Source organism: Parus major, chromosome 11 (genome assembly GCF_001522545.3).
Source record: "Parus major isolate Abel chromosome 11, Parus_major1.1, whole genome shotgun sequence".
Taxonomy (NCBI): Eukaryota; Metazoa; Chordata; class Aves; order Passeriformes; family Paridae; genus Parus; species Parus major.
The window spans coordinates 303,686-323,972 of NC_031780.1; the positions used below are offsets into that span (position 1 = coordinate 303,686).

Consider the following 20,287-nt stretch of genomic DNA (forward strand, 5'->3'; position numbering starts at 1 on the left):
AGGAGGAGGAAGGAAAGGTTTCACACAAGCTCCTCAGAACTGATAGCTTCAGCAGTGGAGGTGAGTTTTGAGGCTGTTCCCTGCTGTCTTGGGACTGATGCTTGTCCTGGCAGGGCTGAGCATGGCGCTGCTCCTGGGCCGTGGCGGCGTGACGGCGCTGTGAGGGACCTGGTGTGCAATCAGGGTGTTACTCGGGGCTGAGGGTGCTGAAAACCTGCAGGTGTTCTTAGGGATTACCTGAGATAACCCAGGCTGTTCCCTGGGAGCAGGAAGGAGCAGTGCCAGCGCTTAGCCCTGAGTGGGACAGGTGACAGTGCCCGTGCCCTAGCTGTTGGCTAACGCTGCTGCTCTGACACAGGAGCAGGCAATTACTGCATCTGAATCCCAAAATATCAGACACAAAGTCTCAGCCACTGTGGACGCAGAGCTGCCTGCATTAGCCACAGTCCCTCTGCCCACCTGCAGAACATGGCAGTCCGGTGGGAAGCTGTGTCCATGGGCCCGGCTTTGGGCTGTTGCCATAAGTTCCATAAGTTTATATGAAAAGGCTCAGGTCTGTGGCCCCATTTCAAGTCTCCATGTTGCCAGCCGTGATCGTTGTGTATTCCAGATGCTGCCAGGGCCTCCTGGCTTATGGGGGTAATTTACAGCACCTGGGAATTTTGCTGTTTCTCAAGGTCATGTCCTGTGTCATGGGATACTGATGCTCCTACCTCATTCCTGCTGTGATCTCTCCAGTCCTCAGCAGTTGAACTGTATGTCCAGTGCAATTGACAAAGTGATCCACCTTCACCTGCAGTGCTTACACACACCCACACCATTGCCTTTGGAAAATAATTACTGCACAGAGACCGATCCTGTTAGATTAAGACAAATTAAGAATCTAATATATAGGTTTGCTGTCAGGCTACCAGGGTCAGGGGTCGATACAGTATATTGCAGGGAGGCTATAGGTTACCCCTGCCCCAATATTTTATCATAATAAACCAAATGGGGACAAAACACCCAGCAGCAGCCCATAAATCTATTAGCAGTGAACTGTCAATGTCCCACATACACGGGTAATTTGTTAATTCAGAGCTGGGGCTCTTTTTTCACTAGACCTTGTAAACTCCTTTTTGAAACATCAATAAACCATCTGCTTTGACTTGTTAATCAAACGACTTTATTCAGTCCAAAGCAATTTTTTCCTAATAAAAACAGAGTATTTATCTCCATGGCTATAAAAGAGGATTGTTTTCAACTGTTCACTTATAGTTAAGAAGCACATTTAGTTTGGATTGATTTCCAATGCTTCGGTCATATCTTGTCACTTCCCATTTCTTACACACAGCATCTCAGTTTAGCTCCCTAGCACGGAAAACACAACCTGCCCCAGTCAGTGCTGCGAGTGGCACCAGGGGAGCGGTAACCAGCAGCAAAGAGGTCATGGAAATCCAACTTTAAATAGCTGAACACATTCTTGTCAGCTCTTGGGCTGCTCCCACCTTTTCCCAGTCTTTTCCTGCAGCTGCACCTCTCTGGTTCCCACCTCCTCCCAAGCCTGTCCAAGATTCCACCTGGGAAATCTTCCCCAGGCACCCTGTTCCCTTGCTGTGGGTCTTGCCAAGGCTCTCGAGCAAAATCTTGGCACAGTCCAACTCCAGCTTCTTCGCTGGTAGTAGCTGGTGGCGAGGGGTGCTGAGGTGGGTGGGCACGGGGCTGTGGTGGTCAGACACGGGGCTCAGGTGATCTCTCAATGTCCCCCCGCAGAGCACAGGCTGCCTGGCATGGCCATCGCCCTGGGCACGGTGGCATATGCCCCGTTCCGGAGCACAGGGAAGGTGTGGGGGAGATCCATTAGGACGCTGTTTCTGAAGGATGCAATTCCACGGTGCAGCGCAGAGGGGGAGATGCTGGGCAGAGGACCTGAGGGATGCATTAGGGAAGGAAAGCGCGTGTTCAGCCTGGCTGGTTGTTGTTCTCCAGCCGTTTGTCACATCTGCAGCAGGAGAGGATGAGCCCGAGCAGCCGCGGCGCTCCCCAGCACGGGATGAGGGCCAGCGCCAGCCCTGCAGGGAGACAATGCTGTCCCTGAGCCCTTGCGGACACCACAGGACCCACCTGGGAGCCATCTGCTGTGCCCTCGCGTCCTTGGCTTTGGGAACGCGCTCCGCAGAGCGCCGGCCGCGGCGGGGCCGGGACCCTTCCCGGGCAGCCCGGATCGCTGGGGCGGGACGGGCCGGAGCCTGTGCTCCCCTGCCACGGCGACTGTGCACAGCTGGGGGCTGTGCCAGGACACATCTTGGCAATACTCATCCCTCAGGCACATCGGAGAGGGTGTTCCCGGCCCACCGAAGCATGTCAGGCTAGGACAGAGTCCCCCTGTGCAGAAACGCGGTCTGTGGAGCACAGCCCAGCTCTCCCCTGCAGCAGCTTCAAGGAGCCAGGGGGAAACCCTCTGCCGACCCAGTCTGATCCTAACCAGATTCTGCCCTTGTCAAACACCTGCTTAAGGCTGAGGAATTGCAGACCTTCTGCCTGAATCATCCCTAGTGTCAGGAAAATTAATCCACAAACACCAGAGGTTTATGTCCAAAAAGGTTTATTCGAATAAAGGGAGAGGCCATGGGGCATTCCCCTAGCAAACACCTTTCCGTATACCCAGTGGGTGAGTCCTGTGAGCGGAGAGCAGAGCCACAGCTCCCCGTGGGTGCAGACCCCTGGCCCCAGCACCCCCGTGGTCAGTGGGGCGCTGCAGGGACATCGCTGGGGCCACTGAGGCGGTCCAGACTGGCCTTTCCCAGCTGTTCGGTGCTGCCGCTGCCCCAGCTCCTGAGTGCTGGATGCCCCGGAGCCCGGGCTGCAAAAGGCGCTGTTAAGAGGTGTCACCGAACGCCTGAGGGGCACAAGTGCCACACCAGGGTCACCACGGTCTGCTGGCAGCGGCAGGAGCCAGGGGCCAGGCTGGATCCCAGCCCAAGCGTGGCTGACCGCGTGTGCTCGGCTCAGCGCATCCTCCCTGTGCCCGCACCAAGGCCCCACGCCCGCAGCCTGCTCTCACCTACTGCGATGTGGAATCAGCAGCCCCCAGCCCCGTCCGAGCCCCCATGGGGGGAAGGGGCAGAGAAACAAAGTCATTTATATAATGTATCTCCCCGCTGAGCTCCTAATGGCTGGCGCTTTTGTTCTGCAGTGGCTGCCTGGCTGTGATGGGCAGGAAGCCGCAGTCTCCCTTTGTTCCACGGCCTTATTCAGCAATTTAGATCCATCATAAAAATCAAATATGCATGTTGCAATCGCCTTGCGTAAAACAGCTTCAATTTTCGCCTTTCTTTAATTGAACTCCATGGGAGAAAGAGGCAGGGCTGGGGAGCAAGGGGCAGCAGGAGAAGCGCTTTGTGTTTTTGTTCAGCGGGCTGTGAAAATGGGTAGTAATGAAAATACAGAATTTTTATCTTTGCCTCATTATTAAAAGAAAAAAAAAAAAGGACAGAAATCCTTGATAAGGCCTCCCTGGTAGAGGACAGTCTGGGGGAGCAGCCTTCTTTTCCCCATCTTGTGGGGATGACAGGCTCAGCAGGGCTGGGGGATAAGAGGTGGCCCTCAGCATCGTGGCAGGGACTGGTGATACAGCTGGCAGCTCCAAGCTGCCATAACACACAAGGCTGAGCTGACACACACCATGGCTCTGCTCCTTTCATCCTTCCAGAATGCCAAGGTGCTCTTCTCTGGCTTAGAGCAAACAGATATCCTTAAAAATGTTGCCAGCACCTCCCAGCACTGCTCCCCTGGGGCCTTTGGGCACAGGTCCCCCGGCACTGGGTGAGGGCCGAGTGCTGAGCCCGTCCTGGAGGGGCTGAGGCATCGCTGCAGAGAAATGCCTGAATTGTTTTCCCTCCACATCCTCCCCACAGCCCCATGGCATGAGAGGGTGACTGCTGGGCACAGAGACGGAACCTGGGCCCACGTGCTGGCAGAAGAGTGTGGACACAGCGGTTTGGCTGAGAACCCCCTCCCCCATGCTGAGAAAAGACCCTTTTTTGCTGTGACAATTCAATATAATTGAAAGTTTGCTTAGGAAAGAGAGTCTTTTTAACAGAACATGCTCACAGCCGAATCAATATGAATTATACGGCACAGAAGATGCCTAGGGTAATAAAACATTAATTAAGTAACATCATGCTCCCATCTAACCAAGAGCATGATACCATTTATAGGTACGGCTGTCTGTTCTCTGGGGCAGTGTGAAGTCTCTCCTCTATCACCGCAGAGGCTGTGGGAGGCCTGGAGATCCTTTGGCTGTGGCTCCTTCCCAGCTCAGGCAGGTGCCATCCCTTGGGATGGGACAGTGGGCACAGGTGGAAGGGACCCCGTGACTGCACGGCTGTCTCTCATTTCTGTGGTGCTGCTGCCCCGCTGCCACCTGTGTCCCGCTGCTGGGTTGGGGGTGACAGCCGGGGCTCCTGCTGGGGACAAGCCACCAGAGCCAGCCCCACATGGCCCTGCCAAGGGGTTGTGACCTTGACTCGTGAAAGGTGCCAGCAGCTCAGTACTGACCTGCCCTGGGGAGCCGAGCAGTGGCTGTGCCCATGCAGCAGGGGCCGGATTAGCTCACATCAGCCCGGGGACTAACACACTGATTCCACAAAACACCAAAATAGAAAGTCATTGGAGTGAAATCAGTGTCTTCACCACATCCCCTCTGGCAGAGCGTTAATTAAAATGACTCTCTAGTGCTTTAGATCATCAGGTGTACCTCGTTAAGGAGCTTGGAACAGAGAACCAGCTCGGTGCTGGAGTTTAAGTGCTCATGGAGTTAACCCTTCACCACTGCTGGCACAGCCTGGCCCAGTGCTTCCAGGACATCCATCTGTGTTAGGGATGTCTCAGCAGCCTTCCAACATCATCGAGCCAAGGCGTGAGCATGGGACCCTGCCTGGGTCAGCGGGACCTGGCTGCAGGAGCGGTGTCACTGCACTGTGCCCAGGATGAGCTCCCGGGGGCCTGCCGGGTCCCTCCAGCTGGAAATGCAGCTCCAAATCCATTGGCCAGGCAGGTCCTGCTGTGGTTGTATAAATATGCATTTTTTGGCCTGTAAGAGTGCACTAAGTGAGAGCTGAATCTCTTTGAGGTGATAGCAATGAAAGGTCATTAAAAATCACTCCCAGCCTTCTCTTACCAGAATCACAGCATGGAAAAACCTTTTTATTCCTGTCAGAGGTTTGCACAATTCCCATGGATGGGCTGCTCTGTGCAGGATGCTGCGCAGAGGTTTTTAGTTTGCAGCTTGTGCAGTTACTTGAGGCCATTTACACCTTCCTGAACATAACGAGGCACTTCCTCAAGCGTGGCTGTTTTACAGTGGAATTCAACCCAAGAATAAATAGCAACGTTATATAATAAACTTACAAAACGGCTGGTCTAGGAACAGGAGAGATGTTAATGTAGCACAGTTACAAACACCAGCAGCAGAAGGGTCACACTGCAACCCTGTCACTGCCGCAGTCCTGTCTGCCCCATTAAAAAGGCAGGATGGAGTTTTCCTATTAATAAAACTCCAGCCAGCTGAGAGACAATCCAGATCTCCATCTGTTTAGGCTCCTGCCAGAAGAACAGTGTCCAAGGCAGGGAAAGGACCGGGCAGCCTGGCCAGAGGTGAGTTTTAAGAGTCCTGAGCTGTTGTGTGTTCAGGTGCGCTTGGCCTCGCCACCCTGGGCGCCCATGGGGCAGGGGCTTGCCTTTCAAGGCTGCTCTTGGGGCAGATATTCCACAGCATCTGGAATCATGGGGAGCTTGATGATTTTGACACACTTTACTTTGTAATTCAGGGCCTGTGGAGCCCAGGCCAGTCAGTATGAATGTTAACCAAAGAATGCTCCACACCCCTGGGAGCTGCCGGATTTCCTCCCCATGCCCTCTGCTCCGTTGGAGACCATGAAGCTCAGCCCTTCACCTGTGGAGGTAAAGAAGCCCCTCACTGTCCTGGCAACTGCACCAAGGACACCCATACTAGCAAATGCTTGCCCCACCTGCAGTGGTGGGTGTAAATTATTTATCACTGTACTTATAAATTAGAGATGAGCTGTGACCCCTGTGACTCCTTTTGGATGTGAGCGAATTTCGAGCCTTTTTCTGCTGCAAGGGGCAATTTTTGGCAAGAGAATTGTGTAGTGAACACTCAGCAGTTCCTCTGGGTTCACTCCCTGCTGCAGAGGGAGTGCAACGAGTTGCCACTTACCTACTTACCTGCATCTTCTTTTGATCTATCAGCAGAAACAGATGTGATTTCTTTAGTTCACAGGTTTCGGGATGGACCATCAAGGCATTTCACTTTCCCTTGAACCATTCACTACAGAACCATGCCCAGAATCCTTTTGCAGTCATTTCATAAAATTAAATGCACTTCTAATGTCCTTTTCACGCACGAAGCATCCCAAAGCTGCAGTACGGACGGCTTGGCTCACTGCTTCCAGCGGAACGGGAATTCAGAGCATCAGCCCAGGCACCGTCGCCTGGTGGGACGGGACGTGTGCTGGCATGGGCCGGCCAGCGGTGCACGAGCACGGCTGAGCACGGCTGAGCCACGCCAAAGCGTGCCAGTGGCACACACCCACCCAACACGGACCCGGCACCGCACACGCGGGACATCGAGACCAGAGCTTTTGCTCATTTTTTTTTTTTAATGTATCACAATGAGCAGGAAACATACGTGATGAAATAGTTCCAAAGGAGTATATTCAATTACCATCTACAGTCAACTCAACTATGACAACAAAGTCTTTTGTGACAAGTTTTTTAAAGTTTTGAAAGTTCCATGTGGTTTGTTTCTGTCAGTCTTATGTAGTTTGGTACAGTTTGAGATCAGCATTGTTACAGTAACAAAAAAGCTAACAAGACTACAGTATAGAAAAACACCAAGAACATCATTTTTGGTTTCACTTGCTCTATTTTTGTACATTGCAAAGGCTGTTCATAACCCTCTTCACCTCATTTATGCTTTCTGTTCTACCCAAACTCGCCCCCCTCCCCCAAATAAAAACAAAAAAATAGTCAAAGTTTTGTTTCACAGTGGGCAGTATCAGCGCCAACCAACCGACCAACCAACAACCAAGCGACCGACCGACCGACCAACCAACCCAACTTCTGCTTCTATTTAAAAGCTTTTATTTTTTTTTTTTAAAGCAAAATATATTTTGGTGAGTGTGCTGGCTGTGTCCACCCACCTTGTCCCCCACCAGCCCCAGGTGGCCCCACACACCCCTGACGCTTCTCTTTATTCTCAATTGTATGAAACTTTGGCCATCTTCACCACTTAAAAAAGCTTTTTATTAAAAATAAAACAGAAACCCGCTTAATGCTAAGTTTGAAGTGTTTTCCTCGTGCCCAGCCTGGCCATGCACGGGCTGGGGGTCGCTGCGGGCGCGAGGCTGGCGCTGCATCGGCCCCGGGCGGCCGGACTGCAAGAGGAGGAGGAGGAGGAGGAGGAGGAGGCAACCTCGCACTGAAATAGTCTCTAGAAACATTTAGAAAAAATACAAGGAAATGAATTTATAAAACCTTTTAGTGGGTGGGAAGGAGGAGGGGGAAGGAGGAGAGAAATTGCACTATGACCAAGCAATATAATTAAAAAAACGAACCAAAACAAGACATAAGAAAAGGATTTCCAAAAGAGACCTTGTGGAACTGGACAGATAAAGCTTGTGTTAAACTGGGAACTGGTATCACAGAGAGAATCCAAAACAAAACAAAACAAAAAAATTTCTATATGATACAGAGAGAGTAACATACAACAGTTAAATGGCAAAAAATATATATATATATATTTCATAGAATTACAAACAAGATTAAAATAATGGAAAAAAAAAAACCAAAACTGTACAACTTCAGAATTTAAAAAATGTTCATCTCAAACACAGGGAGAAATACAAGAACTTCTGTTAAAGAAAACAGTTTGTTAAAACAGCAAACGCTCCATGGGTACGTGGTTCTGTTTTTGACACCTTATGCTACAGCTGGGTCCCGGGAGGAACATCCGGTGGTTCGCGCTTTAGTATCAACTACTTAAAAAACAATTAAAAAAGGAATTTGCACTGTGCATTAGCCTAGTCAGAAATATGTACAACAGTTCAGGATCTAGTCTTTCATCAAACTAAAACCAAAACTCCATAAAAATATAAGTGTCCCGCTAGAAACCGAACCCGCACTCGTCTCTCAGGTGCTGCAGTCTCTCACGGAGGTGGCGAGTGGCTTCGGCCCGGGGAGGAGCAGCCGGAGGCGGCGGGAGGAACCTGCGTTCACAGTCTTCGAAGTTCCCTTTTGAAGCAGAAGGAGGATGATGATGGTGGGCAGAAGGCTCTCGTGCTTTTGGGCAGAGGAAACATGATGGAAAGAGGTTGTTTCTGTTGGCATTTGGTTATGGAAGGGAACAGCAAAGTATCTACATCTCCAAAATCTACATTTTAGCAGCATAAAGTTTTCCTTTCAAAGTCTGGGCCAGTTGAGGTGGGTGTGGGCTGGGGGGGCCGGGGGGCTCCGGGCCTCCCTGAGCCTGGCACCCGGTGCTGCCGCGGAGAGATCTTGGAAAGAGAAACCTGCCTGGGGTGCACTGGGTGCTCACTAAGAGTTGTCTCTCTGCTTGCAGAAGAAGCACAGATAACAACCTGGGTATGTTTTTTTTTTTTTATTCTTTATTTAAACTTAGACTTGTTTGTTTAAATCAGAAACAAATTCTCAAGTAAAAAGAATCCTTTTTGCTCATTCTGCACCAGTGGTGAAGGGTATGTCTTTGGATTTTATTTAAAGCATGAATTTTCTTTAGAGAAAAAAATGTAACAAAACCTTTTTTTTCCAAAAGAAGGAACAGAGTGCAGCCTAATTTTACACAAACAGAACCGATGCTCAGAGGTCAGGAACAGAGTCTTTGAAGCATTTACAAAATGAGTAAAGGAAGAAGGGAAGAAAAAGAGAAGAAAAAAAGAGAAATGGAAAATAAGAATAAAATAAGTGCACAAGGGTAACAGACATAGGTAAATCGCATGTATATGCCTTAAAAAGTTTCAAACCCCCAACAAAAAATATTCTGCAAGGGATCCTACTGACCCCCAAAACCCTTTGAACGTCTTTCTTTAGTTTTTATAAAATAATTATGCAACCACCCTCTAAGAAATGAAGGTAGCGACCATAAGTGGAAGATTACAGGATGGGGACGGGGATAAAGGTACAAAGGGGAGAAAAGCTCAGGCGAGTCGATGGATCGCAATCTATCTGTCTAGGAATGAACAAGACAACATCAAATGAGAAGCCGTCAGCTGGACCATACAAAAGCTAAATGTACACAAAAGGGTTTTTTCTTTTAAATCTACCATACTGCTTCAGTTCATTTCCAATGCAACAATCTACTCAACACCAAAAATGGTCATATCTATCATAAATACAGAAAGTCAGTTGTTTTAAAACTTATTTTTTTTAAGCTCCAAGTCCTCAACACTCTTTGTGTGGTTTTTTTTTTTTTTTTCTGAAAAGTGGGAGTGCTTAACTTTTCCCCTTGGAATTGGCTTCAGCAGAAAAGCTACCCTTAAAATCCCCGAAAAGCTAAAGCAGTTCACATTGTTTTTCTCTTGAATACTTTCTGCCCATTTTAAATTAACACTGCCCACCCCCCCCGCCCCCACCCCAAACCAAAAAAAACAACAACAAAAAAAATCCTTTTCTGGAACAAAACCAAACCAAACCAAAACCCCCAAAACAAACAAAAGAAATTATATATATATGTATAAATAAAAAAATATATATATAAAACAATGATTCTGAAAACAGAACAAAGTGTGAGCGATTGACCTGAGAATAAAAAGACATTACATTTCTTTTTTCTTTTAGCAAGCCATTGGTATCTGAATGCTAAGATAGCAAGAAATTTAAAACTGTCTCCAGGTGGGCTGCTTTCCCATACAGCGCTGCCGGGCTCTGCTGTGCTATCAACGGGGGATCGGACGGGGCAATGTACAGGGGTGCGAGCTCCGCAGGCGCGAGGAGGCAGCACGGCCTTCGTCTCCCAGACCAACAGTACCTTCCAGAGGACAAATGTAACAGATTTTATTTTTTCCTTTTTTTTTTTTTTTTTTTAAAGTTTTATTTTATTAAAAGGAAAGGAAAAAAGAAATGTAAAACCCACCGGCATCGTTATATGGGAAAACAACCCACGCTTTTTCTTTTTTTCTTTTTTCTTTTTTTTTTTTTTTTGGTTAGAAGCTTTGGAATTGCAGTTAGTCTATTTTTGAAATTGGTTTGTTATTAACTTTTTTTTTTTTTATTTAAATTCATTTTCATTGTTCATCTTCAAAGCTTACAATCTGAAGGTGTCCATTCCTATGCTAGCTAGACCACTGTCCTTAGGGCAGCCGGGGTCCTGGGGCCCCTCCGCCGGGCTCGCCGGTCCATCTGACTTTTGGCTAAGATCCGTGTCAGACTCCTCCGAATAGTCGTCTGTTGGCATCGAGGGCTGAACCCCTGAGGTGCTGCATGAACTTGAGGTAACCGTTGAAGATGAGGAGAGAGGAGGGAAAGGCGGCGGCGGCGGCCCGGGCGGGTTTGCCGGGGCCCAGGGCTTTCTGGAGGCGTGAGGGGAAGCCGGGGGGGGCCGGGGGGGCGGGGGGCTGTCGTTTGAGTGAGCGGCCGACTGCGAGGTAGATGCGGTGCTGGGGTCGGGGGGGCAGGCAGAGTGAGGTAATAGACTGGGGTGCTCTTTGGCGTTTCTTGCTGCTCTTGTGATTGTTCGATGTTTGTGCGGGGCTGACTCGAGATGCTGACTGAGGGCTTCGTCCCCACACACCGTGCTCTCGCACGCCACGCACTGGTACGAGCCGCCGCCCTGGCCGCTGCCGCTGGGCACGTGAAGCACCATCTCATGCAGGTTCGCCACAGACTGGCCGAAGAAGCAGAGGGACTTCAGGTGGTCGCTGGCCGCCTCCTGGTCGCCGAAGCACGCCTGGCACTTGCGGCAGACCAGCTTGTACTGCACCTTTGGGACAATGAAAGGGTCGCAGAGAGAGTCCGCGCCCTTGCCTTCCGCTTCAGGCTCTTCTTGGGGTTTGGGCAGGAGGGGGGACACCTCGCGGGGTGCGTTCTTCTGCTCTTCTTGCTTGGGGGGTTCTTTGGCAGGGTCTTTGTCCGGGGTGGCAGCCCCCGTGGGGACGGGGGTTTGGCTTCCTTTGGGCTGCTGCGGTTTCTGCTGCTGCTGCTGCTGCTGCTGCTGCTGCTGCTGCTGCTGCTGTTGCTGCTGCTGCTGCTGCTGCTGCTGCTGCTGTTGCTGCTGCTGCTGCTGCTGCCGCTGCTGCTGCTGCAATGCCTCCTGCAGACTCTGCTGGTATTGCTGGTACTGCTGCAGCAGTGAGCCAGGAGACAGCCCCAGCAGCGCCTGTGACAGTGCGGGGCTGTAGGGGAACAGCCCCTCCATCCCATACATGGGCTGCAGGTACCCGCTCTGCAGGGCGCCAGGGATCTGTGGGGCATAGTAGGGGGAAAAGCCGGGGACGAAGTAAGGAAGGAACTGGCTCGTCAGCAAGGTGGTGGGGTCCGAATTCAGGGCGGCCTGCAGCGCCTGGAGCTGGGCGGGCTCCACCGCGTACTCCATGGTGGGCAGCGGGGCCGCGAGCGTGCCTGCCGGTGCCTCCCCCTTTTCCTTCTTGGGCCCTGGCAGGGTGTCCCCCTTCCCCTTGGGTGCCTTCTCCTTCTCTTTTGCCTTCTCGTTCTCCTTCTCCTTGCGCTGTGCGGGGGGTGGCTGCTGCGGCTGCGGGGTCGTGGCTGGCGGCTGCTGCGGGGCCACGGCCACCGTGGCTTGTGCTGGGGTGGGTGAGCTCAGTGCGGCCGGGGGCTGTTTATTTGGTAATCCAGAGGTGGGGAGGCCGGGTGAAGGGACGCTTGTGCTGGGCAGGCCCATCAGGTTCGGTTTGGGAGAAGTTAAAGCTGCAAGAGGAGAGACGTGAAAAGTCACTTTGTGCTGGGAAGGCAGAAAGAATGAGGAGAGTGACCCCAGTCCACCCCATAACCTGGAGCCTCCATCTCCTGTGTATGAGGGCAGCAAGCGGCCTGAGCTGATGTGTTGCCGCAGCAGCGCTCAGAGAGCCCATCCCTGCTGCCACTCCCGCTGGAAACGGCTCCCGTCCCACTCCACAGGCCCCGCACGGTGGGGACACGGCCCCTCAGCCCCCACTGCCTGCAGCTGCCCTGGGCGCACTGCCCAGTGACACTGACCCCGTCATGGGTCATGGGACACCCACCAGCACCCAGGATGCCCAGCACAGCTGACATTTTCCTGACTCCTCTGAAATTCCCAAATGATAAACACTCATGTCGGCATCTGCTCTAACGGGTCCTTGGGCCAAAGCACTCCAGTAGCAGGATGGTGCTATGCCAAAGGGTGAGAACGCTCAGCACTGTTCTCATCTTGTAGGAATCTTCACAGATTGGGAAGCCCTGGTCATGGCAACTGGAGACTGAACAGGCTAAACCTAATTTATTTTGTCCTTATTAGGCTGATGTTCATGAATCCACAAACCTTTGAAGCAATCCCTTCCCCTTCCTTCCCTCTAATGATCGGAGCTCTGGATACTCAGCTTCTGAGCAATTCCAGAGTTTATGTGGTGTTCAGACATCTCTCCTGGGCACAAGCATTGTGTTTTGGGTGGAATTAAAAGTGTAGTGATGCTTCCTCAATAAGGAGATAGATTAATGGTGGAAAGTGAAGCTTGTCCTTCTTCCTGACAGCAAGAATAGCCACTAACAACACTGTCCCTGGTGCCAATTTCTGCTCTCACAGTGGCTAGGGGCAGGAGGAGTGTGGCTCCTGGAGTCCCCTCCATTAGTCACGGCTGCTGCAGCTGGCAGATACACTCCTGAAGAGGAACGTTTTGCTTGGCAACTCCCATGATACCATCTGGGAAAAAAACCCCCAAAATAAAGCTCCAATGTCCTGCTGGCACAGCCCCATACATTCCTCAGCTCCTGAGCAGGAATCTGTTGTAAAACCCACGAGTAAAACCCGACCAGTCTGTAACAAACCTGAGTCCCTGCACTGCGGCAGGGGCTGCTCAGAGACCAGTCTGGGCAGGCAGGAACAGCAGCAGAGCCTGGGACCAGCTGGAGGTGTGGTGTCTTTTATTTTAGTACTGCCATGGAGCCTCAGGAGGCTGCAGCTGGGAGGGTTCAGCCATGGCTGACCCAAACCCTTCTGAAATCTGTGTCTGCTCCTGATGGGTTGCTGGGACAAGAAAGATTTGTGATGACAGGACAGGTATGGAATGAGGCTCCACGCAGTGGCCCTGGAGATCTCAGATAAGGGCATGCTATAGGTGGACACCATTGAAATGGATGTTTCCCAGCTGAACATCCCTAAGAGGTTCAAGTGAAGGAGCAGGAGGTAATTCAGTGTTCCTGGATGCATGGCCTTATCTGCTCTGACAGGCCCGGAGCTGCCGTGGCCTGACCTTTGGAGCTTTATCTAAAGGCCACAAACAGACTCTTTGACTTTCTAAACAGTTCAGCCCTGTCTAGGCAGTCACTGACAGCACTTAAGATTCATCAGATGCAGTCCCATCTCCCCAGGACACATCCTGGGCTTTGGAGAAAAGTAAAAGCAACAATATGGACAGAAGCGCAAAAAAGCAATTTTAGTTTTTGTTATAAACTTGCAGCACTAAGCAAACAGTGCAGAGCAATCTGCAATAGGGTGACGATAAGATTTGCCAAAGAGATGCTTCTGGCTGAGTGCTCTGAAACAAGATTTGTGGTGAGAAGGGTGACATGGAAAACCTCTTGCATGTGCAGGGGCCCTTCACACACGTGATGAAACAAGGCTTTTGGATCACATTTTTTAGATCACTGCTGGTCACTGAGCTGCACCTTCCACTGCCAATGTTTGCTACATGGCTTAGACTTTCCACCTATCCATAAGATACAAAGGAAAGGAGCATTCTGAAAAGATGAAGTCCAGTATCTGAGATTAGGCCACCCAAAGGATTATGACAAATTTCATTTTTATGTAGCATTGATAAGAAAAATCTTATTAAAATACACACTAGATTTGTCCCACAACTACACTGTTTTTTGTTGAGGAGGTGTTTTCAGATCATACCCAGCCCAAAACTGATCCTCAGCTGCATTGGGATTTGTCACAGACGTCACCTCAGGGGCACATAAAGATGCTCTGGGCATCTGTCACCAGTGCTACCATGTACAGCACTCCTTTCCCTAGACAGTTTGGATTTTTGAATGCTTGGGATGGCATCACATAAACTTGATGTCAAAAGGAAAGGAATAATCAACAGTGTATTCAGCACATTAGTCCTTCTGTTCCATTGGGTAAGTCTTTTATATTCCACTTCCTTAAAGGAGCTTCAGGATTTCTACACAGGGATATGCAGCATGTCTAGATGCTGCTCTGATTCAGACTTTGCTACAGAACTTCTTGAGTTCAGGAATTGGATAAAATACCTACTACTTTTTTGCTGTGAAGTCAACATGCTGAGCTAATGGGCCAGAAATCCTGTTATCAGTCACTCCTGAGGGAACAACTGCTTGTGCTAGGTATGCACCAAGTGAAGGTGTGCCTAAGCATGGTAACACCCACACCCACCTGTGTTGGATGGAGTGAAGCCAGGTAAGGATGGGCTGTTGAGGCCTGGGAGCAAGACTGGAGGGATGCCCTGTAACGCTGGGTACGCAGCAGGAAGGTTCAGAGCTTGCAGGGGTGTGCTGTCAAACATGCCCTGCTGTTGAGCTGCCAGACCAAGAACCTCATTGGCTTTTTTGATTCGGTCCAGCTCCTGCTGAGCCATCAACTGACGGACAGTAGCTGGGTCAAAATACTCCTTTTCCTTATCCAACTGACTTCCAATGGTTTCTTTAACTTTGGAGATATGCTGTTGAGAGAAGATATGGTCACGTACAGACAGCCGAGCGCTGTACTTGATGCCACACAAAGTGCACTCTGTTTTGGGTCCCTCGTAACTTGTTTGGTTTATACCAAAATGCTTGGCCATGCTGAGTTTTGACTTCTTCTCTTTTGCCCTCGCATTCTGGAACCAGACCTGAACAACTCTCTTTGGCAGTCCAATGTCATTGCCCAGGACCTCACACTCCAGCATGGTTGGTGTCCTGTAGTCATTAAAGCATGACTTAAGAACCTTGAGCTGGAGATTAGTCATCTGAGTGCGAAAGCGTTTCTGCCCGGGCCGCTCCCCGCTTTCTCCAGACTTGCTGGCTGAACCACTTGCACCAGGGCTGGGCGAGCAGGGGTCTGCAAGACTGGAGGTTTCACTATAGTCCACGGTACCTTCATTGTCGTACTCTTTGCTGTAGAAGCTGGGAGCTGGGCTGACCAGGCCAGAAGACAGACGATCTTCATATTCAGACATTGCTATCATGGCTGCTTTAGTCAGACCTTCACTGGGTCCTGATGTGGATTTGGTTTCGGTTGCAATCCCTGTTGCACTATCGTTGTCTGCGTTCCCTTCGTCTCCTGTGGTAGTGTCTGTGATTGCAGTATTGACGGAAGAGCAGTCGTCGTTGTCCAGCTTTGTCTGGTCAAAGTTCAGATTGACTGAGGACATGGAGGGACTCTCAAAGTCTTCAACCCCTTCCACCTTAATGGAGGATGGACTCAGCAGGGTTCTAGGTGACAGTTCCAAACTCTTGTTCACCGGGGAGAGGGGCACGCTCTGTCCGTCGCTGCTAGTTGGTGGCATGTGGGAAAAGCTGGCTCCATCAAAGATGTCTCCTTTCATCTGGAGTCCCCCATCGCAGTCTAGAAGCATGGCAGACAGCGTCAGGTTGTACCCAGCTCGCTTGGCCTCATGCCAGTGACGGGATCGGATATGAGCTTCCAGAGCTGTCTTTGCTTTAAAGAGAGCTCGGCAGAAGGGACACCGTCTGTGGGCTTGGGCAGGCCCCACAGCTCTGAACTGCCCCTTCCTCTCTCGTGCACGGGTGTTCTGGAACCAAACCTGTACCACACGCTTCTTCAAGCCCACTTCATGTGCAATGTGATCCAGCATCTTCCGTGTGGGGTTGGAGTCAAGCAAGTATTTCTGGTACAGGATTTCCAGCTGCTCAGGGGTAATGGTTGTCCTCAGACGCTTATCCCTTTGGGGTTCTTCTCCCCCAGTCCCACTGTCATTCTCTCCAGGGCTTGCACTGGCCTTTTCCTCCAGCTTTCTCTTCAGCGTGTTCATGGTGGATGTTGGCGTCGACGGCGAGGTGGCTGAGCTTGCTGGAATCTGTGGTAACGTTCCAGACAGCAGCTGGCTTGCCAGTAGTGGATTACTGGGATCAAAAAGCATGAATGGCATATCCAGTGTTCTGTCCAGGAATGGGGGGTGGATAAACTGGTTCTGTGCACTCAGGAAATGGAGCTGCTGATGCTCTTGCCAATGCTCAAAGGAAGGAAATGCCAGTTTACACTGGTCACACTGGTATGGGATTAGCTGAGGAGGTAGGTTTGCCAGCTGCTGAGGGGTGGACGTGTGAATGGGTTTGAGGGAGAGGTGTGAGAGCTGAGATGGATTTGGACTTGTCTGTGACAAGGAGCACGGAGGGGGCTGAGGAGGAGGTGGCTGTTGCAGCGAAGAGGGGGAGGATAACTGTGAAATCTTTTGGTGTGCTGAACTTGTCTTTTGTTCTCCTTGGTCCTGTTGCTGCTGAGGCTCTTGCTTTGGTTGCACTTGCTTCTCTTGGGTTTGGTTTTGCTGTGTACTTGGAGGTTCAGACTGCTTTGGTTTCTCATCTGTAGCTTCTGCTTTAGAATTAAAGGTGGAGGAATCGTCTGCCTCTGCCGTGAGCTGCAGAAAAGCTGAGGAGGTTGCATTGGCTGAAGATGTAGGTGTGCTGTAAGCTTGTGAGGGCATTGGTGTGCTGCAGGAGGAACTGGTTGGAGTCAAGAGCTCTATTGCATCCATAGAGTCCTCGTTCTGGCTATCATCCTGTCCATCCTCATCCTCATCTTTGTAACAAAGCTTTTTCTGGTGTTTAATGAGATCAAAAATGCGCTGAAAGACCAGACTGCACTTTTTGCACTGGTAGTTCAAGTTGCTTGTTCTAATGTACCTGTCATTTGTGAGCTCCCGTCGCTCCCCGTCTTTGCCTTCTCCCTGATTCTCATAGTTTTTCCTTGCTTTCTGACGGGCATTCTGAAACCAGACCACTATAACACGCGTTGGGAGGTTCAGCAAATTAGAAAGCTGCTCAAATTCATCATCCTTTGGGTAAGCATTGGCATCAAAGAAGTCTTGCAGGACTCTGAGTTGGTAGTCAGTAAAGCGTGTCCGAGAGGACCGCTTGCTTCCCCAGTACTCCTGCTTTTGAGGCTCTGGAGAAGGAGGCCGTGAGTCTATCTTCAGCTCTTCCAGACTGGTAATGGGAGGGTTGCTGAAGTTGTATGGGGAGTCCTTGTTGCGTTGGCGCTCCTTGAACAGGGTGTTTCTGAACCAGTGCTTGATCACTTTCTGGGGCAATCCAGATTTGTCTGCCATCTCTTTGATCTGTTCCTCACTTGGGGAATTGTTAATGTCAAAATACTGCCGGAGGACTCTGAGCTGGTCATCGGTGATCCGTGTGCGTGGCCTCTTGTTCTGCTGCTGCTGGAGAAGGCTGGGGTTGAGCTGATGCTGGTACAACTGGGCCAAGTCGGCGGGCAGGGGGTCTACGGGGCCCAGCTGAGGCGGCAGTTGTGCTGGTAATGTCTGCAGGGGCATGGTTTGCATCATGAGTGGTGAGAAGATGGGGAGCTCCATAGGCATGGAGAGCTGGGTGAGTGGCACAGATGGCTGGGCTGGTGCGATGGTGGGAGAGGTGATTGGTGGGGCAGAAGTAGGGATGGCAGGAGCAGCAGCTGGCTGAGGAGGAGCTGGAGGGAGCGGAGGGGGGGGCGGTGGAGGCGGGGGTGGTGGCTCTGGGGTCTGCGGCCGCAGCGGGTACAGTTTGTCATAGTGTTCTCTGTATTGTTTAGCAAATCTCTCTAACTGCTTAAAGGGAAAGTAATGTTGGTGAACGTGCTCTTGGTGGCTCTTCAGGATGAGGATGTTTGAGAAGAACTTGCCGCATGTATCGCACTCCAGCTTTTCCAAGTTCTCACCTTGCTCTGTCTTCCCATTTTTCTTCTGCCCCTTTTGCTTGTTCTCGTTGTACTGGATGACGAGCTCAAAGCCAAAGTTTTCCAGTAAGGCTTTGGTGGCGTTGCCCCTCGCGTCAGAAGCAATCCGTGGAGGCAGTATGGAGGGTTCTGAAGTGCTGCCTGGCACAAAGTCCTTCTTCTCTTTGGGCTTTAAGTTATCAGGAAGAGACTCCTTCAGTGTTATGTTATTGTCTCCCCTCTCTGTGCTTTCCCTCTCCCGTGGGGTTTCTTTATCTTTCTCCTTCACTACAGATTTATTCTTCTTCTCTGGGTGCTGGCTCTGCTGTAACAGGACGGAGTGGGGTTGTGACAAGGACAGCTGACCTTGCTGCTGCTGCAAGAGCTGTGGATGGCTCTGCTGAGGGAGCTGAACTTGTGCCTTCAGATCCTCCAGCAAACTTGGACCTGTCCCAGTCAATGTCAGTGCACCACTGGTGACAGGCAAGCTGACTTCTGGGTTGAGCTGGAACTCAGCACTGGGGATATAGAATGGGAACAGAAGATGCTGCTGCTGCTGCAGCTGCAGAAGGGTCTCAGTGGTCATTGGAAAGTGCGGCAAAAGTGCTGGGTTGAAGAGCTGGGACTGCAGGAGAGCAGCTTGCTGCTGTAGCTCCTGCTGCAGGTGAGCCTGGACCTGTGCCTGTGCCAAGGTTTGAGCTTGTTGCTGCTGCTGCTGTTGCTGCTGTTGCTGTTGCTGCTGCTGCTGCTGCCTGGATGCAATCATGTCTGCCAGCTTCTTGCGGTTCACCTCTTTGGGCTCCGCAGGGGAGGAGATGTTAGTGCTTACAGTGCTACCCAAGGGAGGGATTCCCACGCTGTCACTGGAGACCTGGTTGAGTAGGCTGGGAATGGGAGTGGTGCCTGAAGTGCTCGTGCTGGTGGTTGCAAAAGCATTGCTGTTGCTGGCACTCACGGGGCTCGGTGTGGACGACCCCAGGGAGAGGCTGCTGCTGCTGCTGCTGTTGCCGGCTCCGTTGCTGCTGCCACTGGCCGCCTCCAGCTTGGCCGCGCGAGCCTTGGTCTGGTGCAGGACAGACCTCATGTGGATTTCCAGAGTTGAGCTCTGGCTGTAGGCCACGTTGCAGGTGTTACACTTGAAAGGTTTGTTGTCTGGGCTGCTGGTAGGTTCAGGCTGCCCAGTAGCAGACTCTTGGAGGGCTCGTTTCAGTTTATGCAGATGAGAAACGGAATTGTAATGTACCAGGAGAATATTCTTTTGCGTGAAGGACTCCTTGCAGACTGTGCACTTGTATGGGCGAGATGGATCTAGAAATTTCTCCATAGTGAAGTTAGGGCCCTTCCTGAAGGGTAAGGCCCTTTTTGGTTCTGAGCCAGAGTCCTCTTGCACTGACCCTGAATCGCTGCCTGTTGGGCTCTGCTTTTCTTCCAGGTCGCTCTCCTCTTCCTTATCTTCCTCGACTATTATTGTGTGGTCCTCAGCAAGTGAGGGGTCACCCATAGCAAGGAGGTCCCCGTTGACCAAGAGACCACCGTACAACTGCTGAATGTCAGCCTCACTCAGCTCCAGGTGGCTGGTTTCCAGGTGCTTCTTCAGGGCCTGGAAGGTTCGGAAGCTGCGCTGGCAGAGGCAACACATGGTGGCAGCCCGGATGACGTGGTACTGGGAATGGAGCTGCAGCTTCTCAATGGTTTTGAAGGCCAGGCTGCACTGGTTGCAGCGGTACTTGTAGACGTGGCGGTCGGAGACTGGCAGCTGAGGCCGCTTGGCATGGACATCGTTGAAGTGTGTCTGCAGGGCTGCTGAGCTCTTGAACACCTGGCTGCAGCCCTTCTTCCAGCACAGGAAGCCAGAGTCCTCCCGGGCAGCGCTCGGATCAGCTGGAGTGGGCTTGGGGTCCCCGCTGTGCTCTGCACTGTCCGATGGCAAAAGGGTCTTCCCCACATCCTCAGAGATCTCTGTGAAAACAGAATTAAAGCAAACCCAAAAATTACACTGGCACATCAGGGTAGATCAACACCCTCTTTCAGTCCTGAATACTCTGTGGTTTTTAATCTCCAACACAGCAACTATTTCTAACATTTCTCTTCTGTCTTCATTCATTTGTTTCAATACCAGCCCATTAACCTCATCATGGCCCATTGCATAAACCTACACAATTTACTTCCTTGCCCACTTTGAAT

General features: G+C 51.1%; 1 protein-coding gene across 2 annotated transcripts in view; it reads right to left on the reverse strand.

Moving 5' to 3' along the window:
- Positions 1-7,525: 7,525 nt before the first annotated feature.
- The window catches only part of ZFHX3 (zinc finger homeobox 3), a 121,716-nt gene continuing 108,954 nt past the window's right edge, over positions 7,526-20,287 (reverse strand). For both annotated transcript variants that reach the window (XM_015639870.3, XM_015639869.3), the window contains exons 9-10: positions 14,612-20,062; positions 7,526-11,943 (exon numbers count right to left, since the gene is read on the reverse strand). In XM_015639870.3, coding sequence (XP_015495356.1) covers positions 10,325-11,943; positions 14,612-20,062 — 7,070 coding nt within the window. In that variant the 3' untranslated portion in view covers positions 7,526-10,324. The remainder of the gene's footprint in view (positions 11,944-14,611; positions 20,063-20,287) is intronic.